This window comes from Sorex fumeus, unplaced genomic scaffold (genome assembly GCF_029834395.1).
Source record: "Sorex fumeus unplaced genomic scaffold, SorFum_2.1 ptg000039l, whole genome shotgun sequence".
NCBI classification, from domain to species: Eukaryota; Metazoa; Chordata; class Mammalia; order Eulipotyphla; family Soricidae; genus Sorex; species Sorex fumeus.
This window is the reverse complement of record NW_026606096.1, coordinates 4047935-4066512: the sequence shown is the minus strand read 5'-3', so window position 1 is coordinate 4066512 and position 18578 is coordinate 4047935. Positions and strand designations below refer to the sequence as shown.

Here is an 18578-nt window from a genome sequence, read left to right as displayed (position 1 = left end):
GCCAGCAGGTTACTCTCAGTAGCTTGCCGGGCTCTCTGAGAGGGACAGAGGAATCGAACCTGGGTTAACCGTGTGCAAGGCAAATGCCCTACCCACTGTGCTATCGCTCCAGCCCCAGGCAACGTGAATGAATAATAGTGAGCGTGAAGTTCTCTGGGCAGGAGAATGCAAAGGTGTAGTTCCAATGGTCAAGGCAAAAGTCATCCTAGACTGGTGATGCCCCTAGAGGAAGAGAAACAGCTGCTCCAGAGCTCTGGGCCCAGACAACACCCAGCTGCCAATCTGAGAGGGAGGTGAGCTTTCCGCATGGCTGGAGCCCACTCAGAGTTCGTCAGTGTTGTTGTGGAATGGCCTAGCAAAGAGAAGAGACAAAGTCATGCTCTCGGAGGAACAAGGGAAATCAAATTTATTTAGCACCAGTGCTGGCCCAGTGGAATCTGCCACTGAGACCCTGGCTTAGGGCTTATTTTGTGCTTATACAGGGTGCCTCCCCGGGAGGGAGCATGGTCTGTGCAGGGAACTTGCAGCTGAGCTGGGAAGCAGGTCAGGTTACACAGGGTAGGATGATAGTGTGCAAGTATGTCAGGGTGATAGAGTGTGCAGATATGGTAGTGTGACACTGTGATGAGCAGAAGTGGGAATGGGACTCAGACTTGACCTGACCGGGTGATAGGCGCATGAGGAGAAGCAGGAACAGGAAGCTGACTTCCCTTCACGCCGTGGACACGGGGGTCAGGCTTCCCTCCAGGAATGAGATTTACTGTCACCGTGACTCATACCTGATGCTTCTTGCTGGCTTCTAGAAAATGGTGACTGCTGGAGCTCTTAAAGGTCAGGCAGAGGGACAACACCTGCCCCCGTCTGGAGCAGCCCAGTGGAGAAGGCCTATTGCAAAGTCCCAAGCCATCTCTGCCGCAAGTTGCTCGGGGCCGAGATTCATTTGTGTATCTCTGGACTGTGGCCACGTGGGAGCTTAAGTAGATGGTGGGTGGATGTGGCATCATCTCCGCGTCCCATTGGGGCGGGGAGAAGGAGGGCACACTCCTCCCCTCTCCCGAGAGACTTGGGATTTTCCTCCAGGAATGAACCAGACCTCTCTTCACAGTGTCATCTGCCTTTCCAGGCTACCAAACACCTGGCGCGAGTATGTCTGAATGAGCAACACTGTTTGCCCACATGGATATCAGGTGCCTCAAACATGTGCCCAAAATATACCATCAATAACACACACCAGACACAGATGCATCACATATACACATGCGCTTTTCCCCATTCACACAGCCCACACAGAGCAGAACCTTCCCCTGAAATAGTGAAAATGGATTCTCCTTGGTCCTGTCGTATTGGTAACATGGAAAGGATAGTGCTGTTACCTGGGTAGGCTTGTTCTTGGAGGAACAAGGAAAACCAAATTTATTTAGCACCAGTGCTGGCCCATTGGAGTCTGCTTCAAAGGCTGAGCCCTGGCTTAGGGTTCACTTTGAGTTTATACAGGGTACATCTGGGGCAGGGGCATGGTCTGTGCAGGGAACTTGCATCTGAGTTGGGAAGCAGGTCAGGTCATACAGGACAGGGTGACCTTAATGTAGCCTCTGGTCACAGAGCAAGGGTGAAGGTCTGAGGATCTGCTCAAGCATTGTGTAGTTTCTTTTCTTTTCTTTTTATGTCACATCTGGCGATGCACAGGGGTTACTCCTGGCTTTCCACTCAGGAATTACTCCTGGCGGTGCTCAGGAGACCATATGGGATGCTGGGAATCGAACCTGGTTGGCTGCATGCAAGGCAAATGCCCTACCCACTGTGCTATGGCTCCAGCCTCATAGCATTGTATAGTTTGCCCATGAAAGTTGCTTGCTGCTTGTCAGGCACCTCAGTGCAGCAGGATGGCCTCTCAGATCAATGCTCTTTGCCCCAGTCCATTCCAGAGCTCCTCCTTTGGGTCTGCTGTGCTTCAGGGGAAGGTTCTGCTCTATGTAAATGGGGAGGAGTACTGCCAAGTCACTCCACTTGAGACCCATTGCTCTAAACTATCAAGCCATGCCCATTACTACCTTGGGCCCTTTTATACTTGTTTGTTCCTTGGATCCATTTTACTGAAAAACTTGATCAGGCAAACTTCTCTTGAGTGCAGTCTTCTCAAAGGTTTTCCCTCGCTATTATAGCTGAAACAGGAGAGGTACACTCACACACACTAAGACAGGTATGTACAGGTGTCTATCTTATTGGCTTTTTTATTCCCCCTTCTAGACACTTCTGATGTCCTTCCTTTGGCTCCCCCATACTTTGCATATCAGCTGCTTACTAAATATTTTCCAAATAAATGAGAATTGATCCTGTACCAGACTGGAGCAGCAAGGATTAGCCACCAAGTGTATAGCAGTTCTAGAGGCTATCCGGGTCTTCAAGTGGGCCTTTACCTTGGGGAGAGTAAAGGCCAATTGTAGACTCAGCCTCCCTGTGCTCTGGTGGTCTCCATGGGTGCATACTGGGGCAGTGGGGACTGAAGGTCTAGCATGGAACTAACTTGCTGTGTAGCTGGCAGCCAGAGTCAATACCTCTCAGAGTCAGGCTGGGAGTGGGCCCCTAGATGAGGATAATTGTTTAGGACGAACATAGCCATGTTTGCCGAGATGTTTGCTCCAGGTGGAAAAATGGAACAGGTTTCGTATACTTCAAGGTGATTAGCTTCATTCAAGTGGGTCTTGGGAGACTCCAAGCCTTGGAGGTCAGTAGGGTGTGGAGGCCTGGGCACTGCATGGGGTCTGCATGGGCGGGTCCGACTCTCTGCCTCCTCCTCTCCTTGGCCCCTGCCCTGTGCTCATTTATCTTCTTCCTCTCAGTCCTCTAAAGATGGAACAATGCTTGTATAGCTCAAATTAGCCCCCTGCTGTTCAGGTAGGCAAGGAGCCAACTGGTACTCCAAACTCTGTCTTCATCATCCCACCAAAAGATGTGAATCTGTGACTTTGATTTCTCCTCTGTTTTCTTTCCCCAAACACTGGAAATTCTTTGTTTGGTCTAGGACAGGACCCTAGCATCTCTGAGCCCGAGTTTAGTCCCAGTAATGTGTGATGGAATGGACAGCACGAACTGGGTCCACTTCAAATCTCACTTTCATCAAAGGTGAATTAAACAAGGGCCCCAATCTCTCTCTCTCTCTCTCTCTCTCTCTCTCTCTCTCTCTCTCTCTCTCTCTCTTTCTCTCTCTCTCTCCCTCTCCCTCTCTAGGGACTGGGGCACTAGTATAGTGGGTAGGACACTTGTCTTGCATGCAGCCAACCGGGTTGGATGGTTGGATCCCTGGCATCCCATATGGTCCCCCAGGTCCAGGTGTGACCCAAAAAGCCAATCTCTCTCTCTCTCTCTCTCTCTCTCTCTCTCTCTCTCTCTCTCTCTCCCTCCCCACTCTTTCTCTCTGCCCTCCACATCCCCAAGGAATTGAACTCAGGGCCTCATCACTCATGAACAAGACAAATGCGCTCTGCCTCTGAGCCACATTCCTAGCCTATAAACCAGCTAATGTATCTGAGTCTTTACCAAATTGACTTAATTTAATTTTCATTTCAAAAGCTTTGGGGACAGTCTTTTTCCTCTTGTCCCTCCTCCCTCCTCTTCTTCTTCTTCCTCCTCCCCAGTGGTGCTTAGAGCTTAGAGTGACCCCTGGCTGGCTCAGGGAACCATATGGGATGCTGGGTTGGCTGTATGTGAAACAAATGTCCTGCCCACTGTACTATCACACTAGGCTTCTTTCTTTTTCTACTTCTTTCCCTTTCACTCCCCTTTCCCCCTTTTCCCCTCAACTCTGCTCAGGAATCACTCCTGGCAGTGCTCAGGGGCCATATGTGGTGTCGGGGATGAAACCAGGATTGATCAGGCACAATGCAAAAGCACCTTAGCATCACCTGTGCGCTATCTCTCTGATCTTGAAAAGTCATTTTAAAAATTTCTTTAAACAATTTTTATTACATGTATTATTAAGTAAATACTTGAAAATAATTAGAAGTATAGAGAGGACATAAAAAATATAGGCAAAAAAATCTCATAAAGGCTAGCCACAGTGGACTGCTGAGGGCAGGGACAGTAGTAGCTTTAACTGCTCTCCCAGACCTCAGGCATCAGAGGATAACCAGGTGACAGCCACCTGCAGGGGAATATATGTGTGATCTGAGAACTAAGGGTAAGAAAGAGACATCTTGGTGGCGGGAAATGTGCACTGGTGAAAAGATGGGTGTTGGAACATTGTAAGACTGAAACTCAATCATAAACAACTTTGTAACTGTATCTTGAGTGATTCTATTTAAAAAAAAATAGACAACTGGGCTGGGGTCACTCAGTCATATAACACCTGCCTTACATATGTGAGACCCTGAATTAGATCTATGACAACACATACACACATACACCATACACACACATACACGTACGCGCACGCGCGCACACACACACACACACACACACACACACAGAGGAATCTGTGTAAAAAACTCATGGAAGAGAATTATGAGCAGGTGAAACAGAAGTATGAGCTGGTTTGGTCAGCCAACAAAGGAGAAACGAGTGTGGCGATTGCTGTGTATGGCTGGGAAGGAATAAGTGATGTAAGGTTGGAGCAGTGGGCAGAAACCACGACTGCTCAGAGCTGGCTGGATGTGGCAAGGCCTCTGCTTTGCTCTTTGAACAATGGAAAGCCCTGGAGGGTTTTCATCAGAGTGTGTGACAGTAGGACACCTCAGATGTTTTCATTAGTGTCTATTATTGGTATCATTAGCATTGTTCTCTATAGTACTTTTCTTCCCTATGCTATCTTCAATGTTCCCTACTTCGTTTTCCAGAACAAATTAACCAGATGCAATTTTCCTGCATCCCATTCCCCAGTAGCACTATTTAGAAGTATGCAGTTCTACTGAAGTGTCTCTCATCAGTGCTTGGAGGACCATTTGGTGCTTAGGATAAAACCCAGGAATCTCGACTGCAATGAGTGTGTTCCAGCCCGTTGAATGATCTTTCTGGTTTCTTTGACATGCTTCTAGACAATATCCTTGCCATATCTTCCTCTTGATCAAAACACAGTCTAGACATTGCACACTTGACTTCTGCTTATTGTCTTCATTGATTCTTCCTAATCCAATTAAATAAAAATGCCCCTCTGTCCCCCAACCCCCTCTCTCTTTTATGTTGCTGGGGATTAAACTCAGGTCCTCTAAACACAAGATATTCACTTTACCACTGAGCCACATCACCAAAAAGAGAGTGATTTTCAACTCCAAATATGTTTGATGTCAATGTTCCTAACTCTACACTCTACATGATTTTACACATGTTCATAAGTGTATGTTGAGTGGGAAAAAAAAGTGAGTACTGGTTTCCCAAAAGGTATAATGTACAGATTGTGGGGGAGTCCTATGATTAAAAACAGCTTCCCTACTGGTGACATTGGTGGTGGAAAATGTACACTGGTGGAGGAATGGGTGTCGATCATTGTATGACTGAAACTCAAACATGAAAGCTTTGTAAGTGTAGCTTATGGTGATTCAATTTAAAAAACAAAAAAGCTTCCCTGCATATGGACAGTGGGATTTTTGCCTTATAGAGAACCTCAAATAAGCAAGGGTGAAAAACACATTTTGTTATTAGTAGAACTACATACTTCTAAATAGTGCCACTGGGGAATAGGATGCAGGAAAATTACAACTGGTAGATAATTTGTTCTGGGAAATGAAGTGGGAGACATTGAAACTAGCATAGGGAAGATGAATATGTCAGAGAACAATGCTAATGATATCAATAATAGACACTAATGAAAATACCTACCATTTGCTGAGTGTCTTCTATGTTTTGGACATTTAATAAATTTATCACCACTTATTTTGTATCAAACTACCCATAAGCTTAGGGTGATGTCTCATAAACCTCTCATAATGATCCTATGAGGTAGGCAGTTCTTTATTTCATTGATTCTAAGAGAATATCAATTTAACAAAAGCTTTTTACAGAAAAATATACATTACTCTGGTACCGCAAAAAGAAACATAACACAAATTAACACTTCACAGTGATGTTCTGTTGTGTTGTGATCTTGCTAATGGAACAAGAATATATTTGTTTATAATAATCACTTTATTTCACAGAATAACAAAGCAAGTCCAAACACACACCTTGTATTCGGTCTGAGTCATCTGGCTCTATTGAGTTGTACATATAAATCTCTCCATAACTGACATGGTCTTCAGACTTCAGGTATTTTTAGTATTGATCATGTCATTTCTAGCAGAATAAAGAGTACAGTTAATTAACTACAAGTTAGTAAATTTGTGATCCTCTCCCTGGTTGTTATATCTAACTTTTGACTGAGAGTTATATCTTCTCAATATACAACCACACAGCCTATCTTGCTTTGAAAATTATGTGATCTATATTTAGAGATTTGTCTTCTTAATAGGCCAGCGTTGACTTTTCAATGCATTCCTCTGGCGATGCACAAGATTTCTATATTATTTGAAGTGTTTATTAAAAAAATAAATTTCTAAGGGCTAAAGAGAAAGTACAGCAGGTAGGGCTCTTGCCTTGCAGGAGACCAACCAGGGTTTGATCCTTGGCATCCTATATTATCTCCCAAGCACCACCAGGAGTAATTCCTGAATGTATAGCCAGGAGTAACTCCTGAGCATCATCTGATGTGGCCCCAAAACCAAAGTAGATAAATAAATACAGTCACGGTCATGGTCCTCCCGTTATTCATCAATTTGCTTGAGTGGACCCACTAATCTCTCCATCATGAGACTTGTTGTTACTGTGTTTGGCAATTGAATATGTCACGGGTTGCTTGGTAAGCTTTGCCATGTGGACGAGATACTCTTAATAGCTTGCCGGGCTCTCCGAGAGGGGTGGAGGAATCAAACCCAGCTCAGATAAATAAAATAAAATAAAATGAATTTCTATTACTTTTAAAATATTTTAAGTGTGTCTTGGAAGCAGTTTGTTGGATTGAAAATTAAAGAGTTTAACATCATATAAACTCTTAGCTAGTGAGTTATGCCACTCATTAGGAATCCAAACCAAGTCTGTCACAGACTTCTCAATGTTTGATAGTTTCATTGTAGTTTTTTTCCATTGGAGAGTTGTGCCTGGTGTACTCAGGTTCTACTACTCAGTTTATTGCTCTGAAGGTTTTCTCATTAGTGTCCAGGTCCATGTCCAGGGCTCCCATATACAATGCATGTGCTCCAGTACTTTGAGCTGTCTCCCAGGCCAAAGGCACAATTGTTTCATCCCTGTCTTGCATCCAGTTAGGCTTTTCTTTCCCCAGTGCATCAGAGAGCTACTCTTGTTGAGGTCATTGATGGCCTCCACATGACTGAATTTATTGGCCAGTTCCTAGTTGCCATGTCATTTGAGTAGTGTATGTCTCTATTCTTTATATTTTTTTGCCACACCCAACAGTGCTCAGGGTTTACTTCTAGCTCTGCACTCAGAAATTATTCATTTGAGGTGCTTGGACACCATACGGGATGCTGAGGATCAAACCCAGGTTAGTTGCATGAAAGGCAAATACCCTACCTTCTGGACTGTTGCTCCAGCCTCCCAGGTCTCTATTCTCAGCCTCTCTCAGGTCACAGCATCACTTTGGGGGCCTTCTGGGTTTCTTTTCCTTATTCTTCTTTATTTTCCCTACTCCCATGAACAACATATCCTACGTTGCTTCTGTACTGACCTCATCTAGTCCCTTAACTGGCTTCTATAACAGATGTAACGCCAATGTTGCAAGGAAATCTGCAGCCCCCACAGCTCTCATCAATCCTTCTGCCTACTCTACATCACTCCTTAGATGTCTAATTGGCATTGAAAACTTAATGTCTTAAACCACATTCCTATTTTCCACCTCCACCACATCCTCAACTGGCTCCTTTTGCATCTCAATAGATGGTAACTTTCCTCTTCTAGTTGACTGGATTAAAAAACTTTTAAGTCATTCTTGATACTTCTCTTTTTCCTCCTGCACTTCATTATTTCATGAATCCTACCAGCTTGATCTTAAAATTACATTTAAAACGTAATCCCTTATAGGGCTGAAGTGATAGTTCAGCGACTAGGGTGCTTGCCTTGCATGCAGCCAACCCTGGTTTGATCCCTCTCATCCCATATGCACCCCTGAGCACCACCAGGGGTAATTTCTGAGTGCAGAGCCTGTAGTGAACCATGAGCATTGCTGGATGTGGCCCCCAAACCAAAAATAAATAAAGATGTTTTTTGTCTTTACAAAAACAATCCCTCATGGAAAGGAAAATGCTCAAAGGATTGGATCACAGGTGGGGGAAGCCTCAGGTTCAAGCCCCGCCTTGGCCCCATTTTGTACCCATATTCCAACACTGCCTGGTGTGGCCCTTGATCTAAAATTTATATCTTTTCCTACCAACATGTCTGAGTTCCTCAGCTCATGTCACTGATCCTCCAATTCCACCCAGCACCTTAGCAGTCTCCTACTTACCCAGCAGCCAAGGGGACCCTCCACAGCGCATATCTGGCCATGCCATTGGAAGCTTAAAACTAGGAACTCTGGATCACAAAGTAGAAGTCAAAATGCTGGGGCCAGAAAGATTATGCAGTGCATAAGGTGCTTGCTTTGCACACAGCCAACCGGGTTTGATTCCCCTCATCCCTGTGGTCTCCCAACCCACAAGGACTGATTCCTGAGTGCAGAGCCACGAATCACCCCTGAACACCTCTGGGTATGGCCCCCCAAACAAACAAACAAACAAACAAAAAAGTCAAAACGCTGCTGGCTGACCAAGCTCTTTGTTGTCTATGCCTGCTTGCAGTCTGACTCCCATGTTCCCCTGCCCTCCTTGCTCACTGTTCCTCAGCCAGAATGGAGCCCTTACTAGGTAAAGGTAAAGGTAAAGGCCCTCCCGTTGATCGTCGATTTGCTTGAGCGGGCCCAGTAACGTCTCCATTGGAGACTTTGTTGTTACTGTGTCTGGCATATCGAATACTCTCGGTAGCTTGCCGGGCTCACCGAGAGGGGCGGAGGAATCGAACTCGGGTCGGCCATGTTGGCCGCTTGTAAGGCGAACGCCCTACCGCTGTGCTATTGCTCCAGCCCTTACTAATATGCCAAATACTCTGTTGCTATGACCTGTACTAGGAACTAATGGGCTTCCCCAGAAACTTCCTCTTTCCCCAGATTTTCATATGAAATTCAACCTCATTTTCTTTTCATTTTTTTCCCCTTTGTCTTATTGTGTCTGGGATTACTCTTGTCTCTGCACTCAGGAATTCCTCCTGGCAGTGCTCAGGGGACCACATGGGATGCTGGGGATTGAAACAAAGTTGGCTGCATACGAGTGTCCTACCCACTGTACTTTGTCCCTGCCCTTCTGCCTCATTTTCTTGAGGTATTCTCGGAAGTTTCTCTAACACCTTTATACTCTGCCTGCAAAACAAGTACCTCCCAGAATTCTATCCAACTTACACTGATGAACTTACTCCTGACTCCCCTTGAAGTAGGCTAATCTGCTGATGGTGAGTGCAAAGACAGTTCAGGTAGGCACTGCTGTTTCCCAGTACTTAGAACAGAGGCTCGGTGAATATTTAATTGGCAGGCAGAGGGCCAATCAGTGGACAGCCCAGTAGAGCTGGGGCTCTGCTCCACTGCCTCACACTTCTCCTCTGCCCAAACTGCACAGCCAGAATGACTCCTTCAGATCATCACAGAGGACGAAGCAGGGATCCGCTCTGCCCAGGCTGACTTCTGCCTCTGTCTCCCTCCAGGTTAATGGCTTTCCCAGTTTCTGGGAGGCTTTTGCTATGACCACATCCTTCATACTGAGCCAGGACTGCCCCCTGCTGCCACAGCCACACCAAGTACCTGGTCCTTCCCACCTGTCCTTGGTCCCAAGTCACCATGGGCAGCGTCAGCAGCCTCATCTCTGGCCACAGCTTCCACAGCAAACACTGCCGTGCCTCACAGTATAAGCTGCGCAAGTCCTCCCACCTCAAGAAGCTCAATCGGTATTCTGACGGGCTGCTGAGATTCGGCTTCTCCCAGGACTCAGGTCATGGCAAATCCAGTTCCAAGATGGGCAAGAGCGAAGACTTCTTCTACATCAAGGTCAGCCAGAAGGCCCGGGGCTCCCACCGTCCAGATTATACTGCATTGTCCAGTGGGGACCTAGGGGGGCAAGCAGGGCTGGACTTTGGCCCATCCACCCCACCCAAACTCATGCCCTTCTCCAACCAACTAGAAATGGTGAGTGTATGTATATAGGGAGTGTATGTGTGTGTTGGGGGGGGGGGGGCGGGGGGGGGAGAGGTTGGATTCTCGTAAAAGTGGGTTGGCTTGAGAGGCAAAATAGGGGTAGGAGAGGGGCTACTGTGGAGACTTAAAGATATAGATCTTCAAGAGAACAGAACAGTAGGGATCAGAGCGATAATACAGTGAGTAGGACATTTGCCTTGCTCAGGACTGACCTGGGATCAATCCCTGGCATCCCATCAGGTCCCCTGAGCACATCCAGGAGTAATTCTTGAGTGCAAAGCCAGAAGAAATCCTTGAGCATTGCTGGGTGTGGGCCAAAAACAAACAAAAAATTAAAGAGAGCAGAACAGTAGTGTGAAGCTAGAACTACTTAGTCACATCACATCGATCAAAAATCATTACAAGGAATTGAAGCTCTGGTCAGTTCCCAATCTAGAAATTTAGAGTGAGGTGCAGAGTGATGGTACAGGGGGTAGGTTGCTTGCCTTGCACATGGCCAACCTAGGTTTGATCCTTGGCACCCCATATGGTCCCCTGAGTGCAGAGCAAAGAGTAAGACCTAAATAATGCTGGATATGGCCCCCAAAATGAAAAAAAATAAAATAGTAATTTAGAGTGAGCCCTTACACACACGCACATGCACGCACACGTACACACACACACACACACACACACACACACTCTAGAACAAAAGCCTTTATTGCTTTGCTGGCATATGGCTCTAGGTTGTCAGTAAGAGCATCCCCTCACCTCCCTCACCTACTATATTGGTGACTAAGCCTTGGGGCTTACACATGCAATGCGGGTGCACTGCTTCTAAATGGAGCCCAAGAGCAATACTTTTAAGCACACAGAAAGGGGAGAGAGCACTGTACCTGGAAAAGCAGGCAGAGGGTCTCTGAAGAGAGCTCCAGATGCTTGAAGATTCAGAGATGTGCCTTTCCCACATTTCCTGGCTGCAGGGAAGAGCTGGGAGTTTGTTATCACGATCAGTTGAGCAGGGATGAAGGCAAATGATTTTTATTTCTTCTTTTTGTTTTGAATTCACAGCCAGCAGTGCTCAGAGCTTACTTTTGGGCTTTTCCCCCAGAGATCATTTGGGGATACCTGGTGGGTTCCATTTGGTATGCTGGGGATCCGACCCAGGTCAGCCATGTGCAGGGCAAATACCTTCCCCATTATATTTTTTGCTCTGACCCAAAGGCAAAAGACAATCTCCGTAGTCAGAAGCCCAGTCTTCATGCTCACTTAAGTACTTATGGGGCCCCTGTGAACAGTTTTCCTATTTAGTCCAACCCCACCATAAGAAAATTAATCCATGGCTTTGATATACTAGTAAGATAAAGGTAAAGGCCCTCCCGTTGATCGTCGATTTGCTCGAGCGGGCCCAGTAACGTCTCCATTGGAGACTTTGTTGTTACTGTGTCTGGCATATCGAATACTCTCGGTAGCTTGCCGGGCTCTCCGAGAGGGGCGGAGGAATCGAACTTGGGTCGGCCATGTTGGCCGCTTATAAGGTGAACGCCCTACCTGCTGTGCTATGCCATATTTGGGTTTTGGGTTTTTTTTTCTTTTTGGGTCACACCCAGCGGTGCTCAGGGGTTACTCCTGGCTCTGCACTCAGGAATTACTCCCTGCAGTGCTTGGGGAACCATATGGGATGCCAGGGATCGAACCCAGGTTGGCTGCATGCAAGGCAAACACCCTACATGCTGTGCTATCGCTCTGGTCCCATTGCATAGAGCTTTTCAAAGTAAAGGATTTGTAAACTATAAATGATTTTGTCAATGAAATGGCAATTTTTTTTTAAAAAATGGTCATTTCAAGTGATCTTTCCAACGCTTCAAGAGGATTGTAATCAATATTCTTACTCCAGCCTTCTGGAAGGACAGTACTAATACATCCTGCTTGTCCTTACCCTGACCACACAGAAACCTAGAGGTTGCATCTTTGCTTGTGAAACTGAAAATGCTGCTCATCAGCTCAGGAGGGCTGGGAGGAGCTGATGACAATTCATGTCTTGGTGATAACTCAGATATCCCCTAGGTATGTGGGAATTTATCATTCTTGAGACTGTCACTTCCTTCACCATCCAAATAGATGAGATCGCCTCTAGTCTCATCTCCAAAAGGGGCCGTGTGGCTATGGCTGGCTCAAGCTGAGGAGACGGGATAGTATTGAGTAATCCTGAGTCATTGTGGTTCTTTTTATTTATTTATTTATTTATTATTATTATTTGTTTTTATTGAATCACTATGAGATACAGTTGCAAGATTTCTTTTCTTTTTGGCTTTTTGGCTTTTTGGGTCACACCCGGCAATGCACAGGGGCACAGGGGTTATTCCTGGCTATTGCACTCAGGAATTACTCCTGACGGTGCTTGGGGGACCATATGGGATGCTGGGAATTGAATCCAGGTCAGCTGTGTGCAAGGCAAACGCCCTTCCCGCTGTGCTATTGCTCTAGCCCCCAGTTACAAACTTTCATGTTTGAGTTACAATCATACCATGATCAAACACGAATCCCTCCGCCAGTACACATTCCCCACCACCTATCTCCCCAGCATACCCACCCTTTCCCACCCTCCCCCTGCTTCCATAGCAATTTCCCCCATATTCTCTCTCTACTTTTAGGCATTATGGCTTGAAATACAGATACTGAGAGGTTACCACATTTGGTCCTTTATCTACTTTCAGCACACATCTCCCATCCCAACTGATCCCTCCAACCATCATTATCTTAGTGGTTCTTTTAAAACACGTTTTATCTACTTGGGCTGGAGCGATAGCACAGCAGTAGGGCATTCGCCTTACAAGCGGCCAACATGGCCGACCCGAGTTCGATTCCTCTGCCCCTCTCGGAGAGCCCAGCAAGCTACCAAGAGTATTCGATATGCCAAACACAGTAACAACAAAGTCTCCAATGGAGACGTTACTGGGCCCGCTCAAGCAAATCAACGATCAACGGGAGGGCCTTTACCTTTTACCTTTATCTACTTAGTTAGAGACCCATGATTTATAAAGTTATTGATAGTGGAGTCTTTGGCATAGAACACTCCGACACCAATCCCACCACCAGTGTCAGCTTCCCTCTAACAGGTTCCCAAACTCCCTCCCCAACTCCCCTCAGCCCCAACTCCCCACATGGCCCTTACAGGCACGCTTCAAAGTTCGATGGTTGCTGTTTAGATCTCATGTTCTTCCCTTGTCCAGGGCTCAGAGAAGGCTGCCATGAGGCCCACGGCGTTCAAGCCCGTGCTGCCACGGTCAGGAACCGTCCTGCACTCATCCCCCGACAGCACCAGCCACCAGCTACACCCCGCGCCTCCAGACAAGCCCAAGGAGCAAGAGCTAAAGCCTGGCCTGTGCTCCGGGGCACTGTCTGACTCGGGCCGGAACTCCATGTCGAGCCTGCCCACACAGAGCACCACCAGCAGCTACCAGCTCGACCCTCTGGTCACCCCCGTGGGACCCACCAGCCGATTCGGGGGTTCCGCTCACAACATCACGCAGGGCATCATCCTCCAGGACAGCAACATGATGAGCCTGAAGGCTCTGTCTTTCTCCGACGGGGGCAGTAAGCTGGCCCACCCAGGCAAGGTGGACAAAGGTTCCTCTTGCATCCGCTCACCCATCTCCACCGACGAGTGCACCATCCAGGAGCTGGAGCAGAAGCTGCTGGAGCGGGAGAGCGAGCTGCAGAAACTGCAGCGCAGCTTCGAGGAGAAGGAGCCGCCCCCCTACGAGGAGCGGCAGCGTCGCGGCAAGGATGAGCTGGAGGGCCTGGAGCACAAGTGTGGAGGCAGGTTGAAGCAGGCCTCGCAGAAGAGCCAGCGGGCCCAGCAGGTGCTCCACCTGCAGGTGCTCCAGCTCCAGCAGGAGAAGCGGCAGCTCCGGCAGGAGCTCGAGAACCTCATGAAGGAGCAGGATCTCCTGGAGACCAAACTCCGGTCCTATGAGAAGGAGAAGACCAGCTTTGCCCCCGCACTGGAAGAGACCCAGTGGGAGGTGAGGCCAGTCGGCGAGGGACGGGGTGGGTCCATGTTTGTGTCTCTCCTCCAGGTTCTTTTTTTCTATTTTTTTTTTCTGGGAGGGGGGAGGTGGGTCACATTCGGCAATGCTCAGGAATTACTTTTACCTCTGCACTCAGGAATCACTCCTGGTGGTGCACGGGTTGACCATAGGGGATCTCGGGAATTGAACCTGGGTCGACTGTGTGCAAGGCAAACATCTTACCCACTGTGCTATCACTCCAGCCCCCAAAATGTAAATATAAAAGCAATAAATATAAAAGCAATCCTGGAAAATAGGTGCTATTTCTAGTCCTTGATTTACAGTTTAGGAAATGAAGGCACAAAGAGGTCAGCCTTGCCCAAGGTCATCATATGGTGTTTACCAGAGCCAGGATTTCATTCTAATAGTGTGGCCCTAAAACTTACTTTTTTGGGGGTTTAGGTTGTTAGCACCTACCCAAGGAGTATTCAGGAACTATTCCTAACTGTGCTCAGGAGTAACACTAGGGAACCATATGCAGTGCCCAAGAGTGAACCAGAATTTAATTCATGTAAGGCAGATGCCTTTCCTTAACCAACCCTTGATGCTGAGGAGAGGGATATAGTTGTTCATCTTTTGGCTTATCCTTAACCCAGCAAGGGGGAGAGACATCTAGGTGTGTATGTGTGTGGGTGAGATCAGAGGTATGGACATAAACATGGATTAGAGGTTTGGCAGACACTGAAATTGGATGATGGATTAAACCATGATCAGTGATTATATATAGTCGTGGGTTTTATTTCAATCAAATACAGATTGGAGATGTGAAACACTCTGAGTTAGACTAAGCCAGATCTTGACCGTTCTGAGTCACCCAGACCAGCCCTGCTTGAGAGTTTTGGATCGCCCCATATAACGACCAGCTAAATAATTTTTATTTTTGAGGGGGGAGAAATAAAGAGTGGTGGGACTTCCAGGGTCACACACAATAGTACTGGGGACACTATTATAAAGTGGCAGGGATCAAAGGCAAGTTACTACATGAGTCGAGCCAGACGTGAATTTCAGTCCTCTGAAACATCTCCTCCACTCCAGATGAGCTTAATTATTTGTTTCCGTGCCATTTCCTCAGAGATAAAAGCCTCACCTCCGGCTCTCTCTTCTCCCCCACCTCTCCACCCACCCCACCAGGTCTGCCAGAAGTCCGGCGAGATCTCTCTCCTGAAGCAGCAGCTGAAGGAGTCCCAGATGGAGGTCAACGCCAAGGCCAGCGAGATCCTCAGCCTCAAGGCGCAGCTGAAGGACACGCGGGGCAAGCTGGAGGGCCACGAGTTAAAGACCCAGGACCTGGAGAGCGCCCTGCGCACCAAGGGGCTCGAGCTGGAGGTCTGCGAGAACGAGCTGCAGCGCAAGAAGAATGAGTCGGAGCTCCTGCGCGAGAAGGTGAACCTGCTGGAGCAGGAGCTGCTGGAGCTGCGGGCCCAGGTGGCCCTGCAGCGCGAGGGGGTGTGCGTGGCGCCCACCTTCTCGGAGGACATCCCCGCCCTGCAGCGGGAGCTGGAGCGCCTGCGCGCCGAGCTGCAGGAGGAGCGGCAAGGCCATGACCAGATGTCCTCCGGGTTCCAGCACGAGCGGCTGGTGTGGAAGGAGGAGAAGGAGAAGGTGATCCAGTACCAGAAGCAGCTGCAGCAGAGCTACCTGGCCATGTACCAGCGGAACCAGCGCCTGGAAAAGACCTTGCAGCAGCTGGCGCACGGGGAGGGCGCGGCGGAGCCTTTTGACATCGATCTGGAGGGGGCTGATATCCCCTATGAGGACATCATAGCCACGGAGATCTGAGGGGCGTCCTGGGAGCGAGAGGGCCAAGGCATGAGCTCCGGGAGGTCGGGGTCACGGACAGACTCCCAGGAACAAACAGGAGCCTCTGAGGATGCCGAGGGGGCTGGGAAAAGGCTCCCAGAGGTCCTCTCCTCCCCTTTACATTTTCCTAGTACTGACAGTCCCTGCGGGTCCCAGCTTCAGGCTCGGTTCCTGCAGCTTTCCCAGCAGGCAAGCCCAGGACTATTTAGGGTTAAACAACCCTCAGGCTCTTGTTCAAAATACTCACCCTCTCCCTTTGGAGGGATGGTGCCCAGAAAGCCATGGTCACCCTGATGATAATCACGTCCTTCCACCTCTCTTTCTCGAACCCCTTTCCTCCCAGACTCACTGGGGTGCCTTGGGAATAGAAAGACTCCTCGTGCCTGAGGTGCAGGACATGCCAGGCTGCCCAGGAGCGTCTGGAATCAGGAGGTCCAGAGGGCTCAGAGGGAGGGGGTGGGGGGGTGAGGGCCATATCCTGAACCCTACTAGCCACTCCCAGACTCTTGGGGTTGCTGGCCTTTGACTGCAGTGAGGACTCTTCTTTGGGGGTGGTGCTACTCTAGTTCCTCCTGGCTCGGTACTCAGGGGTCACTCCTGGAAGTGCTGGAGAGGGGTTCCCTGACCAGGGTCTTCTGCCCTGTCTCTGCCTCCATTAAAGCCATAAGTACTGAGGCCCTGAGGATGCTGGAAGAGAAGCCTGCAGGCCCCTAGAGGCAGGGAGGGTGGTTTTCCAGGTACCCCTGCAGAGCTTCTAGATCTTTCCAGGTGAGGCTGCAGAAGGGCTTTTCCTGCCTTGTTCAAGATGGGGATCAGCTGCACTGAATTAGTTCCCCTCCCCCCCTCCCATGAATCAGGTCTTTGCTGAGTCCAGAGTGAGCTGTACCCACAAGGCTATGTTGGGACGAGTGTCCACTGTGTCTAGGGAGGCTGTATCCACTAGGCTGTGGTGGGGGAGTGTCTACTATGTCCAGGGAAGCTGGACCCACTAGGCTTTGTTGGGGGAGCATCCACTGTGTTCAGGGAAGCTGGACCCACTAGGCTGTGTTGGGGGAGTGTCCACTGTGTGTCCAGGGAAGCTGGACCCATTAAGCTGTGTTGGGGGGAGCATCGACTGTGTCGAGGGAAGCTGTGCCTGCTAGGCTGCTTTGGGGGAGCATCCACTGTGTGTCAGGGAAGCTGTGCCCATTAGGCTGTGTTTGGAGGAGTGTCCACTGTGTCAAGGGAAGCTGCACCCATTAGGCTGTGTTGGGGGAGTGTCCACTGTGTTCAGGGAAGCTGTACCCACTAGGCTGTGTTGGGGGAGTGTCCACTGTGTGTCCAGGGAAGCTGGACTGTGTTAGGGGAGTGTCCACTGTGTCCAGGGAAGCTGGACTCATTCGGCTGTATGGGGGGGAGTGTCCACTGTGTTCAGGGAAGCTGTGCCCACTAGGCTGTGTTGGGAGAGTGTTCACTGTGTCCAGGGAAGCTGGACTCATTAGGCTGTGTTGGGGGGAGCGTCCACTGTGTGTCCAGGGAAGCTGGACTTATTAGGCTGTGTTGGGGGGGAGTGTCCACTGTGTGTCCAGGGAAGCTGGACTCATTCAGCTGTATAGGGGGGAGTGTCCACTGTGTCCAGGGAAGCTGGACTCATTCAGCTGTATAGGGGGGAGTGTCCACTGTGTTCAGGGAAGCTGTACCCACTAGGCTGTGTTGGGGGAGTGTCCACTGTCTAGGGAGGCTTTACCCACTAGGCTGTGTTGCGGGAGTGTCCACTGTGTCTAGGAAAGCTGGACCCACTAGGCTGTGTTGGGGGGCAGCGTCCACTGTGTGTCCAGGGAAGCTGGACTCATTAGGCTGTGTTGGGGGTAGCGTCCACTGTGTGTCCAGGGAAGTTGTGCCTACTAGGCTGTGTTGGGGGAGGTGTCCACTGGGCCCTCTCCTTTGGGGCGCACTTTGTTATTACCTCCTGTGCCAAATCCAGGCCAGAGTCCTTCCTGGTTAGGAGTCGACCCCAGATGGCTTATGGGCAGTAGGCCCGGGGAGGATGTGGAGGGGAGAATAACCTTTGAACAGCCACGCAACACCTGCTGGCCTCCATCCACCTACAGTCCCCTGTGAACCCAGCAGAAGATTCCAGAGGACTGCCCCTTGTGGGTCCATTTGGTCAGGGTTCCCTGAGAGCCATGCAGAGCTGGGGGCGGGGCAGGGCAGGGTCCTGTCAGCATGAGATAAAGGGGCTGGATTCAGGGTATTTTCCCCCCATCCTTCTCTTTTCTCCTTTCTTCTTTCTCTCAGTCCTTCCCTATCTTCTACTGTCTTCTCTCCTTCCCTTTCCTTCTCCTTCAGTTCCCCTCAATCCCCCTCCCTCTCTCTCCTTCTCCCTTTCTCTCTGTCTCTCCCTCTCCCTCTCTTCCCTCCCTCCTTCTCCGTATGTTTTTTCTTTCTCTCCACCCTCTCTTTCTTTTCCACTCCCCACCCCTTCTCTTCCT

General features: G+C 49.0%; 1 protein-coding gene across 1 annotated transcript in view; it reads left to right on the top strand.

The window, feature by feature from the left end:
* LZTS1 (leucine zipper tumor suppressor 1) overlaps positions 1-16110 on the top strand; it is a 58379-nt gene extending 42269 nt beyond the window's left edge. The window contains exons 2-4 of the mRNA XM_056118937.1: positions 9769-10246; positions 13468-14262; positions 15439-16110. Of these exons, the coding sequence (XP_055974912.1) occupies positions 9902-10246; positions 13468-14262; positions 15439-16086 (1788 nt within the window). The 5' untranslated portion in view covers positions 9769-9901 and the 3' untranslated portion in view covers positions 16087-16110. The remainder of the gene's footprint in view (positions 1-9768; positions 10247-13467; positions 14263-15438) is intronic.
* The last annotated feature ends 2468 nt before the right edge of the window (positions 16111-18578 follow it).